The sequence below is a fragment of the Pantherophis guttatus genome, chromosome 1, assembly GCF_059756535.1.
Source record: "Pantherophis guttatus breed Tessera chromosome 1, ASM5975653v1, whole genome shotgun sequence".
NCBI lineage: Eukaryota > Metazoa > Chordata > Lepidosauria > Squamata > Colubridae > Pantherophis > Pantherophis guttatus.
The window spans coordinates 298,890,885-298,917,694 of NC_142063.1; the positions used below are offsets into that span (position 1 = coordinate 298,890,885).

The 26,810-nt window shown below is 37.4% G+C and overlaps 1 protein-coding gene and 1 long non-coding RNA gene across 6 annotated transcripts in view; one reads left to right on the forward strand and one right to left on the reverse strand.

Annotated features, from left to right (window-relative positions):
- Nucleotides 1–14,853, forward strand: part of PTPN14 (protein tyrosine phosphatase non-receptor type 14) — a 131,840-nt gene extending 116,987 nt beyond the window's left edge. For all 5 annotated transcript variants that reach the window (XM_034427811.3, XM_087883187.1, XM_034427810.3 and 2 more), the window contains exons 14-19: nt 1,443–1,586; nt 2,403–2,621; nt 5,858–5,986; nt 10,285–10,516; nt 12,105–12,268; nt 13,866–14,853. In XM_034427811.3, the coding sequence (XP_034283702.2) occupies nt 1,443–1,586; nt 2,403–2,621; nt 5,858–5,986; nt 10,285–10,516; nt 12,105–12,268; nt 13,866–13,994 (1,017 nt within the window). In that variant the 3' untranslated portion in view covers nt 13,995–14,853. The remainder of the gene's footprint in view (nt 1–1,442; nt 1,587–2,402; nt 2,622–5,857; nt 5,987–10,284; nt 10,517–12,104; nt 12,269–13,865) is intronic.
- On the reverse strand, nt 3,236–7,599 carry LOC132712070 (uncharacterized). The gene is made up of 3 exons (XR_009622781.2): nt 7,412–7,599; nt 5,234–5,385; nt 3,236–3,804 (listed from the first exon to the last, which is right to left on the reverse strand). It is a non-coding gene; the product is annotated as an uncharacterized LOC132712070 (long non-coding RNA).
- Nucleotides 14,854–26,810: the final 11,957 nt, after the last annotated feature.

The following is a 26,810-nucleotide window of genomic DNA, read 5'->3' on the forward strand; positions in this document are numbered from 1 at the left end:
ACTGATATTCAGGGATATCTTGTTCTGATTGTTGAAATAGTGAATAATCGTCATAGCTACTGGCCAGTGATAGCTATCTGCCCCCATTTTGGAAGCTATTCAAGTTGCTTGTCATTGTTATAGTTAATTCCCTAGTTTAAATATAGTCTGTATGAATAAATCTGTTTATTTTCTTCACCTGAAAGCAGACTCACTGATAAGAACAGATATGTAGAATTGCTGATGTTCTCATATTTCCAGAGTGAACAAGAAATCCAACATCTAGATTACTCAGGCTGCTCAAGTTGACAGAACATTAATTTTATTTTCAAGTCAGGGTACATTTTTTTACCCAACCCCTCCCTAGTTCATCATTCCTTGGCTTTTGTTGTTTTCAGGTCATCCAGTAGTAACTAGGCATATTTTGGTTGTCTTTTGAAGATCTGGAAACTCCCCGGAAAGGTTTATGAAGTGTAAGGCTTAGGGGGGCAATCAGAAGAAGCTTTCAACATCAAGCCAGACCACCTAGATCTGAAATGCAGCCATTTATTACAGACTTGTAAGACAATTTTAATTTTAATAACTTTGTAAAGAGAGTAGTCGAACCCTGAAAAATAGTGGGGAATTCTTTCAGGGCTACATATAAATCTATGAATAATATATTTGAAAGGTAGAATATTACCAGGCTGAAAGAAGAGAAGATGGCCGACATTTCATAATACTCCCTTACCTCCCCCCTCCCCCCATGAAGAATGCTCTTTCTTTTGTTAGTTGGGAGCAATCGAAAAATGTGCAGGAGCTTTCATGAATTCTGAGAGATGGCCTCACAAATGGCAAGTTAATGGCATGTACAGTTTTTGAATCTAACAAATGGGCCATAGAGGGCAGGGGAGAAAGAGGGTTTTTTTTTTTTTTTACATTTCACAGCTTTGCACATTTATACAACGCTTGCCTACTATGAACCTTTTCCAGTTGATCTTTTTGGTGGGATTGGGGTAGATGGGTGAGGAGTGATGTATTTTTATTCAGTTTATATTTAATGGAGCTCATTGTTTTAATTTCAGCATGACAACATCATTTAAAGTATATTAGCAATCTGGGGGTTATATCTGATTTTTGTAGTTTTCTTGGCTAGCTTGTGTTGCTCATTCTGTGGCTAACATTTACATTTGACGGAGAGTATGAAAGAGAGAAAAGACTGCCTCGGATGACAAGTCCTCTGTATTGTGAGACAGTTTCTTTGAAATTAAAATTCTGCATTCATGTCAGAATATTATCTCCTTCCCCCAAGGAAATAATAGGAAGTTTAGGAGATGCATTTGGGTTTGTTCTGCTAATGACGATCATCTGCACTCCTCAGTTGGTGTTGTAGATTTTGTGGGAGATTAAAACGACATTCCAACATTCTGCTGGCATTGTTTCTAATCATCCTGAGATGAAAGCATGCCTTTTCTTGCCAAAAGTATCTAGAGAAACAGAAGATGGCAGGCCTGGAAGCCCAGAAGAGGCCCTTGATGTTGGCAGCACTCAATGGACTCTCAGTTGCTCGAGTTCCAGTGCCTGAGGATAGCCAAGATGAAGGAGCCAAGGTGCCAATGGATGAGCGGGTAAGAATAGGACTTGCAAAACAAAGCAGATTTTTTTTTCTTTTGCGGGGGTGGGTGGGTAGGGAGGTTGTCAGAAATGGTCATTCTTAAATATTTTATTTAAAAATACTTGGGCAGTAGTATACTATACCCTTGTTAATGGTAAAATTGGGATAATATGCACGGGATCACCAGTGCAACATGGGAAAAAATATTAGGACCATGCTAGGTCATGAAATTTAGGGACACGGTGGCTCAGTGGCTAAGACACTGAGCTTGTCTATCGAAAGGTCAGCAGTTCAGCGGTTTGAATCCCTAATGCCACGTAACAGGGTGAGCTCCCATTACTTGACACAGCTTCGGCCAACCTAGCAGTTCAAAACCACCTAAAAAATGCAAGTAGAAAAATAGGGACCACCTTTGGTGGGAAGGTAACAGCGTTCCGTGCGCCTTTGGCGTTTAGTCATACCGGCCACATGACCATGGAGACGTCTTCGGACAGCACTGGCTCTTCAGCTTTGAAACAGAGGTGAGCACCACCCCCTAGAGTTGGGAACGACTAGCACATATGTGCAAGGGGAACCTTTACCTTTACCTTAGGTCATGAAAGTCTTGCCCATGAATTAGTCCATGAATAGTTTTATTTGTCCCTAAACAACAGAATGCTTTTATCCTTCCTTACCTTTCAGTTGCTAGTGGTAGCATAGGTAGCTCCTTCCCCTTTGATAGTATATCCTCAAACAACTGTATGAGGATGAATTAAAGTAAAGAACAAGTTGGAACAGCCTTTTAGATAAACACTCTCTTTTCATTTATATCTTTAATGGAAAATGGTAGTGCAAAACCTTGAGGAGGAAACTGGAAGAGGGGATGGTGTTCACTGAGTATGAGCAGATTCCAAAGAAGAAGACAGACGGAATTTTTACCACTGCCACTCTCCCTGAAAACGTTGAGCGTAATCGTGTCAGAGAAGTCATTCCATACGAAGAGAATCGAGTGGAGCTGGTACCCACCAAAGAAAACAATACGGGCTATATCAATGCATCACACATAAAGGTAATGATAGGGAAAACGAGCTGTGTATCGTGAAAAGAATTGTGGCTAAAAGAAGTTGACATGAACTTGGGTGAGCAAAGTGCTCAGACCTTGCTGGTTGGTTACAAAGGCAACCTCTTGGCCTCAGTAGCTAACAAGTAACCCACCCCATTGTCACTAGGTTGCAATTGTCATCCAGGATTTATGACACCTGAAAATGAATATAGAAAAAAAATCAAAATTTAAACCTATCCCTTTGAAGAGTAATCACTTGGTTTCATTTGGGGCCCACACGTAGATACTCAAGATCATACTATAGAGTTGTTTAAAAAAGACTTGACCAAGTCAATATACTGTCCACAGTATTTTGTACATATTGTACAAAATATGTATGGTGTGGAATAAAACCTGCAAATAATACATGTTTTTTTTTTTAAAAAAAAGATTGTACTATTAAAATCAGCAAAATGTAATTTTAAGCAAATCAGGCAAATGATTTTGTTGCTATATCCCTACTTTATGTGGGGGAAGACAGTGATTGCTTCAGGGCAGTGAATGAGCCTGTGGCAGGGAAAATTCCAGAATCAGTGATGTTATCTGGATTGTATTTCATTGAATATCTAAGAGTACACTAGTACAGAGAGGTTTTTTAATGTAAATTCATATCATTAGTTGGAATAGGCCTAAAATGTATGCTATAGATTCAGGCTTTTTGAAGACTTCTGCCTTGTGCTCCTAAAAGTTTGAGGTTTAGTGGATGGTTGCTTCCAATCTGATTGACTCCATGATGGTCTTTTCCCAGAGTTTCTCTTCTGCAACCTATTCTGGTTGTTGTTGTTGTTGTTGTTGTTGTTGTTGTTGCCAAACAGAGAACCTTTTTATTTCTTCAAACTCCAATGCAGTGATGCTGCATTGGAGTCTGCAGTGATCCAATGCTTTGATTTTATTTCTGTTGTTTTCTTTTCTGCTATTAAAAAGCCTTATTTATTGCACTGGCAAACTCCGCTTTAAGACTATTTTCATGTTCTTATTTGATCTCAATTTTAACATTTTATGTGAGCTGCCAATGCACCTGTGTATAGAAACCCATGGATTGAGGAAATAACTGGCATCTTCAGTTGATTTTAGATTACAATCCAAATCATCCTTCGATCCTGACTTGGCTTTATTCTTGCTTTTGTTCTGCAATCTGAATCTGAAACAGCTGAACATATGCAAAAGAAGTTGATTTAAAGGCAGTGTTTATGGCTTTTCTTACCCTACTGTATTTTCAAAACAACCCTGCACGAAACCTAAGAGTATGGCTAGGGCAACATTTTCAAAGCGAACCTCTTGGCCTTATTGTATAACTGATAGTGACACTGAAAATCATTTCTAGAATAAAAGAGTTTAGAAGAAAATCATTCCATATTTCTATCTAGTGGTTTGTTGTCTTGCTATGTTTTTTTTAAAAAATGAATACATCTATTTATAATGATAACTTTTCATTTTGGTCCAAATAATTTTTAGTTCTAACTATACTTCCTGAAAGACATTTCTCTTGAGTTCCAAGAGCTGTTTGATCATAATTTGCAATACTAAAACCCCTTGTTGAGTTAAAAGCCTTCTAAATCAGAATCCTATCAGATTTCTGCCAAAAGACCTGGTGGCAAGAAGATATTGGGTACTTTTGGCACAATCTGCCTTAGCTTGGATGACTGATTACTGAATGGAACATTTTTCATCCATCTATGGGAGGAGAAATTGTTTGGGAAGGCATAATTTCACCCCATCAGGTGGCAAGGGCCAAGAAGAATTCTCCCTAGCCAGTTTTAAAACCTCATATTTCATCTGGTATATCAGTATTGGACATGCACACATTGTTCTGTAGCACATGTCGGGGCATGTGCTGATCTGTAGTCATATACAACTCTGTGTGTTGCCAGTACATTTCTTTCCTGCACTCCAAGTGGCTGAGGCAGAAGCCAAGCAGATGTTCTTTTACTCAGAAGGTGAAACTCCATCTGCAATTTTTTTTTTGCTTCATTTACACAGCAAGTGATTTTCTCCCAGTTACCAATATCTAATATAGCTGCAGTCAGGATAATATTATTCCTCTATCTTCCTATTCTTTCACTCTTGACTGTTTATGGATTTTTATTCCAGCCTTGTTCCAAGTAGTTGAAAATGGGCCTTTTAATTGTAACCAAAGCTGAATTCCCTTAATAGTCTGATAAGAGTTATTCTACTCCTCTGCCAGTCTTGGTTAGGTTGTCTGCCTTTTTTATACTTTAATATAAAGTCCAGGTTGCTGAAATTACAAACATTCTATCCATATGTTCTAAATCAGTGTTTCTCAACCTTGATAGCTTAAAGATGGGTAGCTTGAAGATGGGGATTCTGGGAGTTGAAGTCCACCCATCTTCAAGCTTCCAAGGTTGAGAAACACTGTTCTAAATAATCTCAGTTGTCAGCATGTTTACTTTTTTTTTTTTAAACCACCATCAATGTACCATCTTTGAGCTCTCCCTTTTTAAAGATTGACTAAGACATACAAGCGCTGAATTTTTCATCTCTGGGAAATAAACATACGTTATCAGATGGAACATAGGCCACTGGAAACTCCATGCAGATCAGGGGTGGTATTCACTTACCTTCGCTACCTGTTCGCAAATGGAAGTGTGCTCGCTTTGCTTGCGCGTATCACCTCTGCGCATGTGCAGGACCTTCTGCACATGCGCAAAGCATCAAAAACGGAATGTGATGATGTCCGGGCGGGTGGGCGGAGCCGCTGCTACCGGTTCGCCTGAACAAGACAGAAACGGCTGAATAGCACCACTGATAAAGATGCAATTATAGATGCAGAGTAGAGTCATAGAATGGCACTACAAGTGACATAAGCAGACCATTTTTTTTTAATCAGAATATTTATCTTGAAAAAATATTAGAATGGGGAGAGATGACAAGGAGACAATATTTCACAGGAGAATCAGAAATAAGAAGTGGCTTCATTTCTAGACAGACACTTTTCTTCTGGCCCTAGGTTATATTTTGTTGGTTTTGCTTTCAAATGTATATTTCCATCAAAGCTAGGCTAAGAGTATTCCAATTACTTAAATATTACTAATACATAGAACTTCTACTTTGAATTAATAGATAGAAATGTACACTTGATTTGGTGTCCAGCCTTAAGAAGAGCAAAGATGGGTCGATCAGTTCAGGATGTTATAAGTACCCATAGGAGAATTGAAAGTAATTCCTCTCTCTCTTTTCTCTAGGTGACAGTAGGTGGAGAAGAATGGCACTATATAGCTACACAAGGACCTTTGCCTCAAACATGCCATGATTTCTGGCAAATGGTGTGGGAGGAAGGAGTCAATGTGATAGCCATGGTGACAGCAGAAGAGGTATGTAACAGGACAGGAAACATCTGCAGTGGAACACAAACAAAAGCTTCCCAGCCAGGAAAAAAGTTTCCAAGGGAGGTGGACTCTACTGCATTTGAGATCAGGCTGAGCCGTGGCTTAAGTGAGGTGTTAAAAGCTCTGGCCATTTCCCAGGCTCATGTGCTCTCCTCTCTTCCTCTCATGAAGCCAAGAAGAAAAGTTAGGAAAAGGTGAACTGTGAGATCCATGCCTTAGGCATGTTTTCCTTCCTCCATCCAGAGATGTCCCAAGGAGTTACAAAAGTGTCATTTTGAATGTGACAGAAGGAAGACCATTTTAAATACATGCTGCAGAGAAACCACAATCATTACACAAAGAGCAGTTAAGGTATCAACAGTATGAAACAATAAGCCATTGAGCAACATGGCTAAATATGGAAATGAACCCAGGATATGTTATTTCTAAGTCAGCACTAATTATTACCCAATAGAGATTTCAAAAGAATCCTAGTAACGCTGGGGCTGAGCGAGAGCAATTTATGTCTTGTTCAGTATTATCATTATGTAGAATATTTTAGTATGGTGAACCTCTGCTTCTGGAGAGAAAGGGGGATATAAAATAAAAAGAAAAACTACAGTCTTGCGATTAGCTATGCTAGTGTAGACTAATCGGGGTTGCAAAAGAAACCAACTGGCTCACTGATAACTCAGAAGATGAACTTTAATTCATTCACTTGAGCTGACCACTGGCCACATTGATTTTAATACATACACACACACACACACACACACACACACACAGAGAGAGAGAGAGAGAGAGAGAGATGTCTGTCTCTCTGTCTATCTACACATATACACACAACACACAAATTATAGGCTTCCATTGACTTTGGGCAGCTTACAATTAAAAAATACAAAGGAAAAATACAAAGGACAAAAAGAAATCATGAACAGAAACTGCATAAAACCAAACCAACCAACCCCCCTAAAAACCAAAACTATTAATCAGGGTTCAACTTTTAATCAAGGCCAGATCTTTAGTAGCTTCCTGAACAACGTTGGGCTGGCAGATAACAGGAAAAAAGGCAGATTTCTGAATTCCACAAGATCACACTGCTTGATCAACGAAACAAACATTGACCAGAAGTGTGCCTACTGTACCCAATCTTAAAAAAAAATAATTAAGAATTTTAATTTCAATGCTAAAAACTAAATACAAATTAAACTTGGCAAAAGAGAAGATTCTGTCCAATCTCATAGGACAGGCAAAAACAACCCTAAAGCAAATAACTAGGCTCTATGCCATGAATTTAATTCCTTTTCTTCTTCTTTTTTCAAATCTTGGAACACGTCTTCCTCTGTGGATTTGTTCTCTCTCTTTTGATCAGCTTGCCCTCTGTTATAGAAAGAACTGTTCTGCGGCAGGCCCGGGTTTTATCCTGCATACCGTTGAGGGAGGGGTGCCTAAATGGTTATGCGTGTGTGGTTTTTGTGCTGTAGGAAGGTCTCTCTGAAATAACGTGCTTGTCTTTGCTGGCCCTTTACTCTTCGGTTTTGTTTTGTTTTAAATCCTTTGAACTTCTGCCTAGGATGACTCAACCATTACAACCTTGTTTGTAACATTCTAACTCCATTAGAAGATTGCAGCATGCCAAACAAAGCAAACAGAATTCCAGTGAATTCTGAGAATACAAAGCCGCTCTTATTTGAAAAGAATGACATTCTCAGCTCATCCAAGGCCACCTCTGCGTACTAGAATCCTTATCAGCTGCAAGGAGCCCAGAAGCTGTTGTTCCTGTATAAAAGTATCAAGTGGGGGTGGAAAAATAATCTGCTGTTCCATGCCAAGCAAAACAGATAATCCCCAAACTGTACGTTGCATTGTAAAACTGGCACGCACCAGCAACCAGCAGTCTGAATCCAGTTCAGATGCATGGATTTTACAGGCACAGAGGGTCAGCTGTTCTCTTCCCGATCATTCCCATTTTAAACATTTACAGCTATCAGCTGTTCAGAAGGGGGAGCAAGAGTCCATTAAATGCACCGTTACAGAATAATTGGGCCATGGAAAAAGTTGCTTTCTAAGCAGCCACAGAGAACAGGACAATCTTAGGAATCAGACTGTGATTATATGTATATACGCTGTTGCGACCTTTTTAATGAGGCAGGGAATCTTTGGAATCCCAAGATAGTAGAAATGTCTACATAATAATTGCAATGGGAATTCATACTATGCTGAAATTTGTTTTTTCTTTAAATGAACACAAGTTACAATGTAGACCTATGAATTCATGATAGAAAGTCTTTAACAACACACTTTGTTTGTGGCTACTGTATATTACAGAATCTAAACATATAGAAGTGTAATCTTAAGGGTACGGAGCAATCTCGGAGCATTTGATTCATTCTCTCAGTATCCTTATACCTGTCTCTTAATTTCCTGGGCTCCTCCTGCAAAACACTCCAGATATTTCTGACAGCCTTCTGAATGGACTTCTTCAGGACGTCTTTTAGGAACAAAAGGAAAGGTTGACCTTTCATACCTTATTTTATTCTTCTTTTAGCAGTAGGTGGAGGAGATGACACCCAAACAGGATCAGTTTGCATTGTGGTCTTTTCAGTTTTTGAATACCTTGTAGGTTCATGACATAAAGCATGCTTGATCTACAGTTCTTGATTTACCCTATAAAGCTATTTTATCTAGTTTTTTGTTGGATTTTTTTTTAGAGTTGTTTCTTAGTGTAATCTTTCTTCAATGTAAACTCTATTGGCAGTTGGAACAAACTTGTAAGGATTACTGTTCTGGAAATCGTTTTACTAATTTGTATTTTGGTAATATTTGCAGAGAGGCTTCTCTTCTCCAATGGTAGCATAGAAACACTGTGTGCGTGCGTGCGTGCATGTGCAGTGTGTACATAGTGTTTGTTTGTTTAAAACATTTATATAGCCATCTATCTTTCAGCCAACTCTGGGCGGCTCTCAATCAAAAATTTAAAGATATATCAAATTATTTTAAAAACGCTAAAACACAACCAGTTAAAACATAAAGCATCATGTCCCTTGTCTATCAGTTCATATCTGCATCTACCAATCTGATCCTTCTCTTCCAACCTACTGAAATTCTGTGACTTTGCTTCTTCTAATGCTAACGCAAACTGAATCCTGGAAAGGGAGGAATAATTGTAGTGATAATGCATTGGGTGAAATCTGTCCCTCCTCTCCTAGCCCACTCTGTTGTTTGCATAGAGTTCCATGGAACCCTAGTCACCTCTGACTGTTTATGTGCTATCAAGTCAGTATTAACTCTCAGCGACTACACAGATTGAGTTTTTCCATCCTTGTTGGTCTTTCAGGTTTTCCAATGGTGCACTCAGTGCCATTGTCCATCCAGGTTCCTGCTGGTTGTTCTCTTCTTCTCTTTCCTCCCACCTTTCCCTTTCCCAGTATTAGAGCCTTTTCTAGAGAGATGGTCTTAGCATAATGTGTTGGAAGTGGGATAATTTGAGTCTGTTCATTTGTGTCTTGAGTCAGATCTCTTGAGTTGAGTTGTCCATTCATTTATTTGTTTGTTAACTTGGCTATCTATATTATTATCGGGAGTCTTTTCCAATTCCTGAAGTTCAAAAGCATTCATACTTTTTCTGTCTTGCTTCTTCAAAGTTCACATTTCTGATTATCAGACAAGTTATTGAATACAGAGTCTATTGTGTATAGAGGGGCACATGTTAATAGTCTTGTGCCGGAGCACATGTGTTTTATAGATCTTGGATGCTGCAAAATTAGTTGTCAGGGGTTAGGGTTAATCATTCATTCATTCATTCAATTAATCAATCAATCAATTATTCAATTTCTATTTAATTCAGTTTCTATTTCAACCTGAATGTCTTCTCAGAGATCATGCCAAATATAAACACAAGATTTGTATTTTAGTAATTATATCCAATAAAGGTAGAATTTGTGACTGTGTATGCCAATTTAAAAATATTATAGGTTAATCAACAGTGAGACAAAAGTAATGGTGGTATATGCAGCATTGAACGGCTGTTTAACACATTGATTTATCCTATCCTTTCTCCAAAGAAGTCTGAACAGCAGATGGAGTTTTCCCCATAGCTCATGTTACTTGCATTACAAGGCTGTAAGCTAAAAAATAATAATAATCCACAACTATCCAGTGAATTGAATGGGGAGTTGAATCCAGGTGATTCTAATCTTATTCTGACATTGCAACACATATCATGCCAACCTAATACTTGATCGGTTCTTTCGTTTCAGGGATTGTTGCTAATTTTGTTTCTGTTTCCTTTGGGGATGGGGTAGGAAAGAGGAAGAACCAAAAGCCATCGTTATTGGCCCAAACTTGGCTCAAAACATAACTCAGCCACTTATGGGAAATTCAAAGTGACCACCAAATTCCGGACTGTTTCTGGTTGCTATGCTACAACGGGCCTGAAGGTCAAGCACCTATTGTTAGGACAGGAGAAGACTGTGTGGCATTTACAGTACACCAACTGGCCGGATCATGCTTGTCCAGGAGAGCAAGACTTCCTTTGTAAGCTTGTGAATGTAATGGCAACTGTGTTTATTGGAGCTAGGGGCAGGGGGAGGGGGGAGGGAGAGCAGAAAAAGAGGACTGTTAAGAAATGTTTATGAAGAAAGATAACAAATAGATGACCATTGCATTTTCTTGATGAAATGAATCCTATTATTTTACAAAAATAAATGCAATAACCTAACAGAATTCATTTTGTTGAGAAAACAATGATGAATGAATTCTGCATATGAATATTGAATATTCTACAATGACCGTAGAATACCTAAATAGTATTCTTATGTGCTTGTCATGATTTCCCAAGGTTTTGCCTGGATTCTCTTATGTCAATGTTTTGCAAACTCAGTAACTATAAGATATGTGGTTTTCAACTCTCAGAATTCCCCAGCCAGCATGCAACTCCATTTTTGGTTGTTGAAGTTCATACATCTTAAAGCTGTCAAGTCTGAAAAATACTGTCTTAGATTAACTTCAGGATCAGAGGGAAAACACACATAATAAGGCTCAGCAGCTGCTTTTCTAATCTGATTCTCCCAAAGAGAGGAACTCAGATTCTACACTTCAACATTTAGAATACATAGTTGAATTGATAATGTCACTTTAAAGAACTTATCTTACTCAGAAGTGCTGACCATACACAGAAGTGGTTAACTTCTCAGAATCTGTAGCAAAAGATTCCACACTGACTGTGTAATGTGCAGAGTTATTATGAAGTTGTTCTCTTGAGAGCAGTTGCCAGGGATTGCATACAGTGGCATTTGATGGGCTGATGATCAGATTGCTCTGAAATACTTTACTGTCTACACTATAACATTTTAAGAACCTATTTGGATACAGAAGACTCCCCACTAGAGAGCTTTGCCTCCAAAATCTGTAAAGTAGCTGAAACAATTACATGAAGGACATAACATCCTTCCTCTCTTCCCCTTCTGCATTCAGCAGCTCTTAAAGCTGAATCCTTGAGTAGGACTAAGCAGTCTTGTGCCTTGTTTAGCATCACAGATCATTGTCGTTAAAGATTCTGTCTTTAACAACTATGGTACAGCTAAGGGCAAACCTGCTGTTTGCTTGTTTTGCTATTCAGACTTTTCACTAGGCCTAAAAACGATACCTGGAAGACAAGAGTAGGGCAGAAATACTTGAAATTCAGTCACAATTTGCAAGGTAAGGAAAGGGCCAGATGGATGGCCCCTTCCCATTAGATAGTGCTCCAGCAGGCATGTTTCTGGGGAAACTTGCTGTTGTTCTGATCCCAGCCTGTTAATCGCAGGAATTGCTGTAAGTAATGTCTACAGTCATCTGCTTCAGGGACCTTGGGATTTGCAAAGGGTGGAAGAGTATATGTGTGGGTATTTTTTTAAATAGCTGATTAATTTAAAGTCCCAAGTAGTAATCGACACCCTGCTGGCACTTACTGCATTCAGTGCAGTTTGCTGTCTAGAGGCCAAATAATTAGTGTTTCCTAGGAACTGTAAATGATCATAATTTAAAAGGAAACTTGCTCCCCTCAACTTACTTGCTATAGTTTATGTAAAACTGCAATAGATTTGGGAAATGTACTTTTTTTTTGTTTATTCTTACCTTGCAGCCTATTTGGAAGAGATCCAGTCAGTGCGCCGTCATACCAACAGCATTCTGGACAGCACTAATAATTGCAACCCTCCAATTGTTGTGCACTGTAGTGCTGGAGTAGGGAGGACAGGTGTGGTTATTTTGGCAGAGCTTATGATTGGCTGCTTGGAACACAATGAGGTAAGTGAAAGGGTCTTCCTGAAGTTATACATTTCTTCCTGAGAAGAGGTGCAATCCAGGGAGTGCCACTGCAGGGTGAAGTATAAATGTATGCAGGAAAAGGTCCACCAATACTAAAGGAGTCATCGTATTACACTGTGCCACAAAAGCAACACTCTTGTAGGTCCTTAAAACTAACAAATGTGAATTATGTAAGCAGATAGGATAATTTGAATACATTTCTTATTGTGGCAGGAGCCTCAGTCAGCAATCAACATAGTTTATACACACTGGACTATGCATCTGCAAACTCACACAGAGACATGAAAAAGAAATGAAGCTTAATGCCAATGGAATGCAAAAAAAAGGGGGGGGGGAGATATTTGCAAAGCTCAAGATAAGTAAATTGACCGTTCAGAACAACAGCCATTGGTAATGATCCAGCCATCCCAGTAAAGTATGCTAATTAACATCTGTAGTGGAACAGAAAACAAATGTCTCCACTCAAATCTAAATGGAGGGAAACTTCTTAATTAGTTCTAGTTCAGCAATTTCATGGTGGAGTCTCCAAATCCCAGCTTGAGGAAAAGAGACAAATCTCCTTCTCTCCATGAATAATTTTGCATGTCCCATCCCCCACTTGCTTTTTTTCAAGATTAAAAAAAAAAAGATTTGAAAGCACACTGTCCAATATTTGTCCCTGTCTTCTCAAGTGGTTTTGAAGCTTGGCTTAGAAAACAAGGATATTGTCAAAGATTTGTTTTTGCAGCAAGTACAAAAATTAAGACTGAAAGTCAAACACTCAGCTATTAAGAGTTGGGTTGAGCCCTGCAAGTCCAAACTAGCCTGCATTTTTTTTCTTGCTTAGATTGAACTATGTTCTAACTAGCTTAGCAAAGGAATTTAGGCTGCTGTTGATCAAATTCCACACAGCAGCATTCTTTGGTAAGGTTTGAAAGTTAACAAAGTTGAGAAGAAGAAAACAGAGATCCTTATCTGTACTTGTTTAAAACAGAGAGAGCAATCTGATGGTTCAAATAAAATGTGTTTTATAGGACCTGGTAGAGGAAGGGTACTCAACTGAAAGTCCCAAGGCAACATTACCTCTAATAATTTTCTATATTTTCTAGAGTCCCTCTGAACTGTAATACTTAAATTATAGTGACAAAAAACTGAAATTTTAAACTTCATTGGGAGCAATAGTACTGAGTGGCACAGTGACCTAGTGGTGAAGACGCTCACATCCCATTCGGAAGGTTGAGCATTCAATCTGGGTAGCAGCAGATGTTTCTCTTCTAGGGTGCAAAAAAAAAATCTATTTAATCCTCTAATCTATAGAGAAGGAGAAGAATGTTGTCCAGTTTAATTTTAGGTTGATACTTCCCAAGTTGGTATGCAAACCTTAGTTGTTCTTCTGTATTTATATTTATCCTACTGTTGTGATTCCCAGAAAAAAAGAAAGCTACTAACTGATACAGCAATGGGATTTAATGGTGCAGAATAAGAATTAAAAAGAGAGATTTGAAGAAAGCAAATGCAACAGTTGTATGATTCCTACATTGCTTTGTTTAGCTCTACAATGATAATATTGCTATGAATTTTCTCTTCCTCTTTGCAGAAAGTAGACGTTCCAGTGATGCTTCAACACCTGAGGGAACAGAGAATGTTCATGATCCAAACTATCGCACAGTATAAATTTGTCTACCATGTCCTCATCTTATTTCTACAAAATTCCAGGCTTATTTAACATCTTCAAAAGAGACACTGCATCTTTTCATTCACTTATTTAGACAGCCTTTTTTGGTTTGGCTGAGAATCACCCTACTACAAAGCTGCTTGCTTTGCAGTATTTTGTGACGCCTGATCAAAATTGCTTCAATGATAAGGACACTTTGTTCTTCTTGCAGATGATTTTATATGAGATAATTTATTTTTTTTAATGATGTGTGAACTTTCTTAATTGGTGGAACATAGGGTAACTTTAAAATGACAGAACCACATTTGACACATCTCTTCATTGTAATCTGTCTTTAGGACAGGAAATAATCCTATCTGGAGATGTTCTCTTGACCATTGCATTTCTATATGACATGCAAGGCAGCTTTGCTATTTTATTGTATTCTATTTTATTTTTGTGAAAAGAGTATTTAGCAATCTGTTTTCAGGGCTGTGCATATAGAAGAAAAACCAGCTTAAAAAAGTATTTGACTTTTGTTCAAATTTAAAAGCAGATGTATGTCTATAATATTATTGAAAAGGAACAAGCTTTTGCCATCTATGATACATGCAGTGCCTTACAGAATAGCAGTGGGATTTCCAATAAGCTCAAGATTTCAAGGGTTCAGTACTATGATTATACTGGTAGTACCTTGATGATGGATAGGAGCAATATTTAAAGCTATAAAATAGCTGAAATACTGGAATGAGAAGTATTTCTAAGAAGTTTTTAAGGGTCCGAGCAAGATCTAATCAATCCTAAATCCTACAGTTGATGCTGTATCTTGAGTCTAGAAATTGCCCTGCAAGTGATGTGAAATATCCAGATCGGGCATTTTTCACGTCACATTATTCTTTGAATCATACAGAGTAAATCTGAAGATCTTTTCTATTGGTGGCCATATTTTGGTAGAACATTCTGTTGGTGCATGCTGATAGTGGCAGAGTCACCCTTTCTGTGACTTCTTCTCTGTTCTCGCTCCTTCTAAGGGAGAGGTATATATGGAGAATGGTTGTGTAGCTCTTTTTAGAAATCTTACTAGGTTAACATGCAAATAGCTCTTGAGGTTAATTTAGTGTCCGTTACCATAAACCAATAACTACTTGTAGTCTAGGACAGCAAGCATAAGGACATGACAGTTGAAAGTGTTTTAAAAACATCCATTTAAATGAATAGGAAATGCTAACTCTTACTGATTTAGTATTGTTTGCAAAAGAGAATCTTCTAGTGGTTTGATTATCTGCCCTTAGTGTCTTCAGGCTCTAAAACCCCCTGTAGGGTTTGTGTCTGCGGGCTCTGTTGTGTGGCTGCAATGCATTCCTTGGATTCGCAAATAATTTTTAATCATCTCCACATAATATAATAATTATGTTAAATTAGACTTTTTGTTTATTGCCCTTGAAAAATCAGGTGATGGACAGATTGTCATGGACAAAATCTATGTTGTCACTAGGAATTGACAGTGACTTGATGGTACATAATCATTGCTCCATTTATCTCAGCAGTGTCCACTCTGATTTGCCGTCGCTCTCCAAGGTCCTGATTCAAATTATTTCCCCCTCCCACTGAACAATATGATTTGCCCATCAAAACATCCATCTGACATTGAGTTATTATAACCAGTTTTAATATTGCTTTTATACATAATAATCCTGTGTTGCTTTTAAAAAATACTTATGATTCCTCCCCCCTAGCCCCCCAATTTCTAAATTAGACAATAGTATTAAAGCTGATATGCTTAGGACGGGTTACAGACTTTGTGGAAATGAGCCAGATTCAAGATTTTTAACCAACCCAAAGTGTAAGAAGGAATAGGGATTTTTTAAAAAGAGATGAAGATATTTTTGTGACTAAACTATAGATGAAAATTGAATATACATAAAAAGAATGATATCAAAGCAACAGTCACACTTTCTACAGCATGCTTTCTTTTAGATGAACACCCAAAGTGGCATGGCAGTCAGTTTCTTGAACAGAAGAGGTATTCCCATTGTATATCCGATGGGGTAAATACCTCTTAACATAATGTTTGCCCCCAGTGTTTTATCTATATTTATATTATACAGGTAATCCTTGATTTACAACCACAATTGGGTCCAACATTTCCATTGCTAAGCAAGGCAGTTGTTCAGTGAGTTGTGTCTTATTTTAAACCTTTTTTGCGATAATTGCTTAGTGAATCATTGTTATTGTTAAGCAAATCATGTAGTTATTAAATTAATCTGGCTTTCCCCCATTGCTTGTTGGAAGCCAGCTGGGAAGTTTAAAAATAGTGATCATATGACCCAAAGAACAGTGCAACTGTCATAAATATCTGCCAGTTGCCAAGCGCCCAGATTTTGATCACATGACTATGGGGATGCTACAGCAGTTGTAAGTGTGAAAAACAGTCATAAGTCATTTTTTTCAGTGCCATTGTAACTTGAGATGGTCACTAAATGAAGGTTGAGGGAAGAGGGAGTTTCCTTCGTACCCACAAGAAATCTTAAGTCCAGCCCTCCTTGAATTCTGTTGACTCTTATCTACTTCCAATTTGCTTTGCCCATTAGTAGTTCAGATTCTTGTAAAGAGCATTAGCATGCAGTCATTTGAACCACCTTGACTCCTGATTTCTTGCACCTGACATGAATGGCTATAAGTCGAGGATTACTTGTACTATATTTTACATAGTATAATATATACTTCTATTTTTTAAAAAAAAATCTGCAAGGTTTCTTTGTAGGGATTAAACCTGCAGTCTTGTCTATATGTTCCAGGGAGCAAGTCCCATTGAACTCAGAAGGATTTACTTCTAAGTATATATGGATAGGCTTAACTTATTTCACTGCCTTCACATGTTAAATCTAAATCACTGATCAATTCACTCCAATCTTACCAAGAAAAAAAAAAGAATTCAAGCCACCTTAAATATTTAGGAAAAGAATATATAGAGAATATCTTCTGTTGATGCTCCTTTAGAGACTCTTATTTCTTTAGTGTGCAGTTTTCAGTCCAGCATATCTTTGCCAATGCCAACATATCTCTTGTTAAATTAGCTGAAACCATTTAAAGTCTTTTAGTGGCATCTGCATGATAATTGAACAGAGACGCTTTGTATCTGGGATGCTGGCCAAGGAATAAACCTTGAAGCAAAGTGTATTAAATTAGTTATCTCATTATAGTTTTTTGAATAATTTCCTAATGATGAATTAAGTTTGAAACCAGAGCTGTCAAGTCCCATTGCTCTATTTGGCCTGACAGGTAGGGAGTTAGAAAGAGAAAATAATCCCCTCCAAGGTCTGATTGCTCTGAGATTTAGGATGTGATCAGTATAGTCTTGGCTGTTCTAGAAGTATGTAAACCAAAAGAAGTTATTTAATAAGCAGACATAATGGATACTAAAAAAGGAAGTGTTGATGAGACATTGCCAAGGCGTTTTGTCACAATGTATACCTATCTTGCACACATAATTGCAAGGGAAAACTTCCTGCAGTTAAACACCAATGCCCAAGACCAAGCCACTAATACTGATATAATAAAGAACCATTACTAATATAATAAGGAACCATTTTCACACTATGACTAAGGAGGATGGTGTTCAAAGAAACATTTTAAGACTATTAAGGCACATATTATTTTAGTGTGATTTTCATACTAATGTTTGACCTTAATAAGCTTAATTTTAAAAAGTTTTGCTCAAATTTTAATGACCCTCAGCATCAGAACTTTATTTTGTTAATATTTGAAGAATCTAATGTTAATTATCATGCTGTAAAGACAAAACTTAACTGATTGTATTAATGATCTTAATGATTTCAAGAAAAGTTCAAGAATGAATTTACTTCAAGGAATATATCAAAGGATAATTTGAAAAAAAAAAGCAACTGTTAATCTCAGAATATCATAATGTTTCAGGGGATGATGTGATCGCCTCTATTCTTGTAATGCACAGATGTCAAACTCATGGCGTCACATTGCTGTCATTATATTTCATGACGTTTTCCCCATTCACAGAGCTGGGGTGGACGTGGCCTGCGCTTGACACATCTGGCCTGCGGGCCGCCACTTTAACACCCCTGCTGTATTGGATAGTATAGAGAGATGAATGGAACTTCAATTGCAAGCGGCCTTTAGAGTAAGAGACTTGTACTCAAATGTATTAGTGAACATCAAGTTGAAGTATCGTCTTATATTCCCTTTCCTAGAATTTACATAGATCTATTACGCACCCCAGTTCTAAAATTTCACATCAGCAGATGTATGGCCTGTGGAACCAAAATTCTGGTTTAAATTAAGTTAGTTAATTTCAGAAAAAGCTAAGTAAAATTATAATGTTCCTCTTGTGGGTTAATCTAAACAATAATGAACTAGAGAATTGTATAAAAAAATCAAGTCAATATTGATATATCATCGCAAGCAAATTAATGTTGTGCAGAATGACAGTATCTGACAATGTATCATGAAAGGTGTGTTGAATGGAAGCAATTGGTTTGGTAGTGCTAACTCCTTAGATAGTTTCGCTCTAACCTAGCATGATTCACCTTTTAAATCATTCTTGTTAAAATTATTACAATATATTCTATACATGGCAGAATTCTTACGGATAGGTAACTTGTGTCAGGAAGTGTATTACTGTGTAATGCAGGTTGAAGCCTCCTTGATTTCCAGATAGTTATAAAGGATCTGGACCAGTATATCTAGAATGTCTTTTCTTTAGAGTAGAGGTTTCAACCCTGCTTTATAGAAATTGCCCTGAACTTTTAAGCTTTTTGCATATCTGCATACTGCTGCATAATCCTGCACAGTGGAACAGTAAATAATTGTCGAATTCTTGTGAGATTTCAGGGAGGAATTGTTTGAGTAGTTAATGAGACCTTGTGTCAGATTAGTTAGATCTTATGCTAAATTAATTACATCTTGCAAGATTTCAATGAATCCCCAATATTCATGCCAAATATTTCTTTACTATATCTTTAGTAAGCCTGCCTGCTGCATTGCCTACTCATGTTTAAAAGCCTTATTTCTGAAAAAGTCTACCAAATGTCATACTGTGGAGAATTTCCTGAGAAGGAACATTTTCTATTGAAGTGCCAAGATTTCACAACTCCAGGATAGAAGTAGCTTACTCTTTTCAATTTATACTAGGGGTATTCCTTAAAGTAACAAACAATAAATCAACCTTGCAGTCATTTGTTACTTATACATTTTTATTTGCTAACTCGTGACCTTTTTTGATGTGTAAAATTGGAAATGTATTTCAGGATGCTAGTGTTCCCCATACTTCATTGCTTCCTTCCCCCACCTCCACCCCCCTTCAAGTAGTTTTTTACTCCTGGTGATCTGGACAAATCCCTGCCATTTCCTTGGCAAGATTTTCAGAAGGTGTTTGCCCTTGCCTGCTTCCTAGGGCTGAAAGAAAGTGGGACTAGAACTTAATGTCTCCCAGTTTTAAGCCCGATGCCTTAACCACTACACCAAATGGCTTTCTCTTAAGTTTGTTGTATTTAATAAAGCAATTTAGTACATTTTGAATTATCTTTGCAGATCTCTTGATCAAAAGATAAAATTCTTCCCATGAACACCCGTTGCCTTGTCACAGATCGCTTCTGCCATTAGCATTACTACTCAAAGTTGCCACCAAACGGGCATTACTAACTTGTAAATCCAAAACACTAAAATAAGGACAGTAGTTACTGAAGATACACACCTTTTAATCTGATTGTACTCCTAAAATCACTCATGAGGGATATACGTATAAAACCATGCTATTTAGTTTTTAGTTTGTAGATAAAATTTCTTGTATCCTTTCTAGATTCTGATGACTAGTTATTGATAGTGACATTGGTTGCTTTAATATAATTCCTTCTGGGCTTTCACATTTTGGCAGCAAATTTCTACATTCATATTGTTTTTCCAAATCTAACTTAAATATTACCTATACCCATAAAGCCTATCCTACAACAGTTCAATTCTTAAATAATACCAGAAATCATTAACTAAAAAGCCACTTAAAACTTCCCATTACCTTGAAACCTGAGGTTCCTCCATATACTATAAGCACAGTAAACAGTGATTGAATACATGACTTCAAATCAAGTGGTGAATCTGTTTTTAAATCAATACTATATTTACACTGTCCAATATGTTTCAGACGTTCATGGAATAGAGCCTATATTTTAGAAAAAGGGCTACACATATGTACAATTATGTATCTACATATATTTAATGGTTGGAGTTACAATGCATTTTGCTTGGACAATACTGGATGGGGCTTCCTCATCTGAACTCCATTGGGCATCATATTTTCAGATCATTTAACCCATTCATATGTTGATGTAGATACTTTTTAGAATGCCTTCTCATGATATATTCCATTGTAGCACCGAAGTGTAAAAAGAAACATATATCCAAACTTTGTCTTCAGATCATTGCTTATACATTTGTAGATGCTCTGACCTTGCACTGAATTCTTTCAGCTTTTTTTTAGTGTTGGCTGTGTACAATACAATGAAATTGATATTGATTGTTAAGTAATTAGGATATAATATTCCATAGTAAGGGAAATATTTTAACTCACATTACAGCTTTGCACCTTTGTTAGGCTTATACACCATATGTGAATTTGTGATTAGTCTCTAATTCAGTTATTCTATTTGTTTTTATAACATCATTCTCTGTTTCTTTAGCAAAACAAGACAAAGGTCTCCTGTAATCCAAAGCATGGTTTCAGCTAGGAAAGATTTCATCCACAAGTTAATTTAATGTAGGAAGTTCTGTCAAAGAATTATTGACAATGGTTCCCGCTTATGTACATTTGTAAAGAATGACCCTATAATCATTGATATATTTGAAGTCATTTTTATTTAGTGAAATGCCCCCCAAAATTGAAATTATAAGTCTAGACTATTACTTTAGCCATACTTAGATATATCACCATTAAGTATTTGAAACATAATTCACTTTATGGATTAACACCTTACAGTTAATAAACCACATTGAGTTACAGCTTTAGACTTCATATCACAGGACAAAGAGGGACCACATGCAGTTCCAGGGTTGCCAACAATTTCTTGCTTTATCTCCTGTCCCCCCCTTTTGAGCAGTACTGCTAAAATTGGCATAAATCTCATATTTGGGAAAGTGTAAAGCAAATTGTATGAATGACTTTTTTAAAAAAAAGACCCTTCTAAAAGATGAGAAAGACACTCTAAACCTCTGAAACATGTTGAGAGGTATTCCTAGCTGCTAAAAGATAACAGTCCTCTGTCCTAGAAGCCCTATGCCTGATAGATAGATGTCATGTCTCTTTGGCCATTGCTTTGTAAGAAGATGGCAGAGAGCTGTTGAATATTGGACAATCATGCAGCTGTTGGAAAATGCCCTGTGCGCTAGAGATAGCTCTACAAAGTTAATTGTTTATTACCTTTAAAAATGCATTTCTGTGCTGTATTAGACTTCTCTATATCCATATATTTCAAATAGTTTGTATTTGTCTTGATTTTTTTTTATGAGCCTGCCACAGAAGTTTGCAAGCTGCCTTGAATGCCATTCTGTAATATTTTCTTTTAGAAACAAATAGAATGGAGTGTAAACTTCCATTCCAACAGTAGATTTGAACTCTCTTCATTGTCAGCATAGGGTCTAGAAATGAGTTCATCACTGATGTTTTTCTGAAATCTTGTGTGTGTATATCTTGTGTGTGTGCTGCTATTCAGTTCTAAAAGGCATTAGTAACACTAGAAGATGCAAAGTAACAATAATTGTCTGCCGAGATCACCTCCAGTATCAAATTAGAACCTTAAGACAAGTATCTTAAATTGGGTATTTCACAAACAGGCTCTGTATGGATGCCCCTAAATTATACCAAATATAATACCAGGTTTGTGTTCCAGAAATTAACACACTAAATATATTTTGCATCATTGGTTTGTTCTTGTTCTGGTTTACTGCAGTATTTTTATTCCTCACTTGAGAATTGCATTATAAATTTAAATCCAGAGCCATCATTGAAAAAAACCTTATTTCTTAAATATACATTTTGTAAACAAGTAAGTTCAGTCATTTTATGAATTCATTATGGTTGCCATAATCCATCTCATTGTTTTCTACCATTGAAAGCCTTAAAAAAAACCTATGCATGCTATGTTATATTTGTATCAGTACATAAGCTTATGCTTGTTGGTTTCTTTTGTATAAAAGCAATTGACTTTTGACAGTATTTTGCACTTTCTCCGCTTTTCTTTGGTTTTTATAATTTTTTCTTCAGCATATAATTGCAATATGTTTTTTACATCTTACACTGCTTTTTTGTAAATATTTGCAATGTAAGAAAATTTTGATTCAAGCTTTGTTTTGTAAAAGATTATGCTTAGCCTTATTATGCAATAAAACTTTTTTCAACTTTCTAATAATCAGTGTATTGATTTGAAAACATTGGCTGTGACTATTTTGTATATGCTGTTGAGTGGTGCAGTGGCCTAGAGATGGAGCTCTCACCTCACAAACAGGAGGCTATGAGTTCAATCCTAAATAGAGGCAGATACCGTATTTTCCGGCATATAAGACGACTGGGCGTATAAGACGACCCCCAACTTTTCCTGTTAAAATATAGGGTTTGGGCTATACTCGCCATATAAGACTGCCCCTCTTCCAATGCACACCAAATAAAAATTAAAAAACATCAACTGGCTCACCTACAATGTAAAAGCAGCTGTGCTAGACCTAAAATGGCCCCTGTAACAAGCAGGAACCTCACACAGCCACAAAAAGCCCCCCCAAAAAAACTTTCACACTCTAAACACACACAACACAACACAACTGGCTCACCCACAATGTAAAAGCAGCTGTGCTAGACCCAAAATGGCCCCTGCAACAAGCAGGAACCTCACACAGCCACAAAAAGTCCCAAAAACCAACTTTCACACTTTACACACACCAAATTCCACATACAGCTTTGTGAGATTTTGTGTGTTTGTGTAGTTGGAGTGAAACACTACAGAAACAAACTAAAGCTCAGAAAGCTGCACAAATATTATTTTATTTTATTTTATTTTTATTTTTATATGAAAGCTAAATTTAAAACTTCCTAAACTTTAAATGGCTAGGTCTAAAAAAGAACAACTAAAAAAACCCCAATTAACTATTTTTTTTAAAGCTCCCAAAGGGGAAAAAAACTTACCCAATAGAACAGGGGTCTCCAACCTTGGCAACTTTAAGACTTGTAGACTTCAACTCCCAGAATTCCTCAGCCAGCTTTGCTTTGCTGGCTGAGGAATTCTGGGAGTTGAAGTCCACAACTAACTCCTTGCTTGATTGCAGGCAGGGAGTTGCTTGCTTGCCTGAATAGATTCAGGCAAGCAAAGCAAGGCAAGCGTTGCGACTAGCAGCTGAGGTAAGCAAGCTGGAGGGGGAAAACTTTTTCCCTTTTACATGGCTCTGGCCATCCCAGCTGAGTTGCAGGGAACTCAGCTGGGATGGGATGGACCGTCAGAGCTGGGACCGTCAGAGCCATGGTTCTGGCGATCCCAGCTGAGTTGCAGGGAACTCAGCTGGGATCGTCAGAGCTGGGATCCTCAGAGTAAAAGGGAAAAAACTTTTTTCCTTTTACGTGGTTTCTGGCGATCCCAGCTGAGTTGCAGGGAACTCAGCTGGGATTGTCAGAGCTGGGATCGTCAGAGCTGGGATCTCTAGAGCCATTTAAGGCTCGTTAGAGCTTTTCGGACTGGTCTGTCTGGTTACAGGAGAACGACACCCGGCGTATAAGACGACCCCCGACTTTTGAGAAGATTTTCATGTGTTAAAAAGTCGTCTTATACGCCGGAAAATACGGTATTTCTCTCTGGACACGATGAGAATATATCTGCTGAATATAACGCCGCATTGGTGACAGGAAGAGCATCTGGCCAGTAAACACTCAGCTCTATTCAGTTGCCCAGACTCCACCCCACAAGGGATTATGGGGTCATTTAAAAGATGACATCAGATTTGGATTAATTTAGAATCAATTTACTCGATATAATTTATATTTAATTATGTCTCCTATTATTTTTATAAGCTAACTCAAGGTGGCAAAAATACCTAGTACTCTTCCCTATTTTTCCCTACAACAACCACCCTGTGAAGTGAGGTGGCTGAGAGAGAGTGACAGGCCCAAAGCCACCTAGCTGGCTTTCCATGCATGATCTGTGCTGAATGAGAAAAGGCAGCTATTAAATTTGCCTAATTAAGTTTTAAAATAACTGAATGCCCTGCTCGTGTGAATGGAAAGAGGAAAGGTTGGAGAGACTTATTTGTTACATGTTCACATGCCTTCTCTAGACAACTAGCATAAGAAAAGCATCCAAAAATTTACTGAGTTTCAGCAAAGTAATAAATAACCACTTCAAAGAATACCAGTGTCAGTCACGTCCAGGAAGGTACTTTTTATTTTTTAACATATATACAAGCATACACAAATTACAAAATGAAAAGGCATATTGATTCATATACTATATTCAAAGATGAATTCGTATGCTGTTTCTAATCATTTTCAGAATTTAAAAATGAAGAGGGAATAAGTTAGCATTTTCCAAATAAGGAGGGGAAGGCACTATGGAAATGATACCATAGAATAACAATACAGGTATCTGCGGATGCTGCTGGTAGAGCGGGAAGATGCATAGCTTTCAAGAGAGAAAAAAAATTAGTAAGTGACAAGAATTATCTTGTTTCAGATCCAGGAAGATAGGAGGACTTTCACACTTTGATTCATCAAAAATACTAACACACTATTGGCACTAGATACTTTCCACTCTTCTGGTCTCACAATTTTTTAAAAAGGAAAATGTTCCAAATTATTTAGGCACTTTTAGACATGTAGAAATAATATCAATTATGTCCTTTGTGGGTGTTAATCCATTAGTTAAAAGATACAGTCCTTGAGTCAGGCTTGACTTCTTGCTACTGACAACCATGCAGGTTTCTAGCAACAACACAGAAATTCTTTTAGATAATGCAAAGTGTTCCAAAACAATTTTTTGGACTTCCCAGTGTGGTTGTCAGTCTTGGGACTTCCTGGTCATCTCCCATGTAAAAATAATCTGGGTCTGAACCTGCTTAACTTTTTGAAGCTCAGTCAGAGTCAATTAAGGTCCCGTGATAATTTCTGTCGCTCAAACAAGCCACTGTGTAACTAGGCAATCAGCAGAAAAAGTTCCATTTCAGACTAGGATTGTTCATTGTCTTGGCAGTTTTAGTTTCAATGCTGCCCATCCCACTTGCTGCAATGAGGTTTGAGAAACGCTTTGCATCTGTTGTTGAAACATAACGTTACCCAACAATCAGCATTTGTTTAAAGTGGTGCTGTTAAGAAAGCATCGAGTATGAAGAAATAGCCCATCTGTTTGGAAATTACAATTCATTCAAGTCTGGAGACGGGAGAGAATATTTGTAGCTCGGGTTGTAGATTTAGGCAGGTTTGTCCTCCGAGCTTGCTACTTGCCTCCCAGATGTTTCGTTACCAAACTAGGTAACATCTTCAGCAAAGATGGGTACAAAGATCAAAGACAACACGGAAGGAAGACAGTACCAACATAATATACAGAATCAGTTGCAACAATTGTAACCAGTTCTACTCAGGCAGACAGGACAAAGGTTAAAAACCAGAATCCATGAACACCAGCTGGCTGTCAAACGGCATAACTCGAAGTCCCTGACTGACAGTCAAACCAACAACAAACACTGTTTCAACTGGGATGAAGCCAAAGTCATCGGCCACACCAAAACCTGTTAGGCATGCGAGTTTATCGAAGCCTGGCATTCTGCCATGGGTCCATCAACAAACACATTGACATAGAACCAACGTACAAACCAATAAGGAAGCAGACCATCCAAACCATCAATCAACCACAGAACCAATCACCCCCCCCCCCGACTATTGAATTTCACGCCTCCCAGCAAACAACCAGAAGTCATAAGACCAGAATCAGTCTTGTGATTCAACCAATCTTGTGATCCAATCTGTCTTGTAACTCAATCAGTCCGACCACCCAGAACCTATATAACAAACAAGACACTTTGCCCCAAAACCTCGCTGAAGATGTTACCTAGTTGGTAATGAAATGTCCAGGAGCCAAGCAGCAAGCTCAGAGGACAAACCTGCCTAAATCATTCAAGTTTCTTTCTAATAAAACATATACTATAGAATTACTCTGAATGTACTTTTAGTGTTTAACCAATCAGCTTTATATTTGAATTTTTAAGAGAATACATTGCCTTTAATTGGAAGAGGCAAAATTAAGCTGAATAAAGTCCATCATGTGTAGCTTTCCCATGCAGTATCAAAATACTGAATACTGCTATTCATGTCAGAAAAAGATATTTCTTAAGTTTTAACTTCTATATAAACAATCTGCACTGATTTCTATTTGGTATCTGTATGGCCAAATGAGCAGAAGGCACTTGGCAAATGTATGCTTCTAAAAATATACATAGGTGAGTATCAGCTAAATGTTTTTCAAAAACCACAAATACAGTAAAGGTATTTCCAGATGGGAAAAATACTATCTATTAAGGAACAGGAATATATAATTGACAAGTCTCCATTTTTTCCATATTAAATCAGGCATGTTAAGTTATACAGCCATTCACAATGCTTAGAAAATATATGTTCACAATCCCTAAATGTATTATTAGCACAAATTTGAGTAAGCATAATAAATATAATTAGAGACAAAATATATGCAACATCAACGATCAAGTTGTATATGTAATAGTCTTGAACTTGAACTTTTGAGATGCAAGGTGTGTAATTATATTTAAAAGTTACAAAAAATGGTACCCAGAATGTTTTTATACACCTATATCACAATAACGAGGCAAACAAGCAAG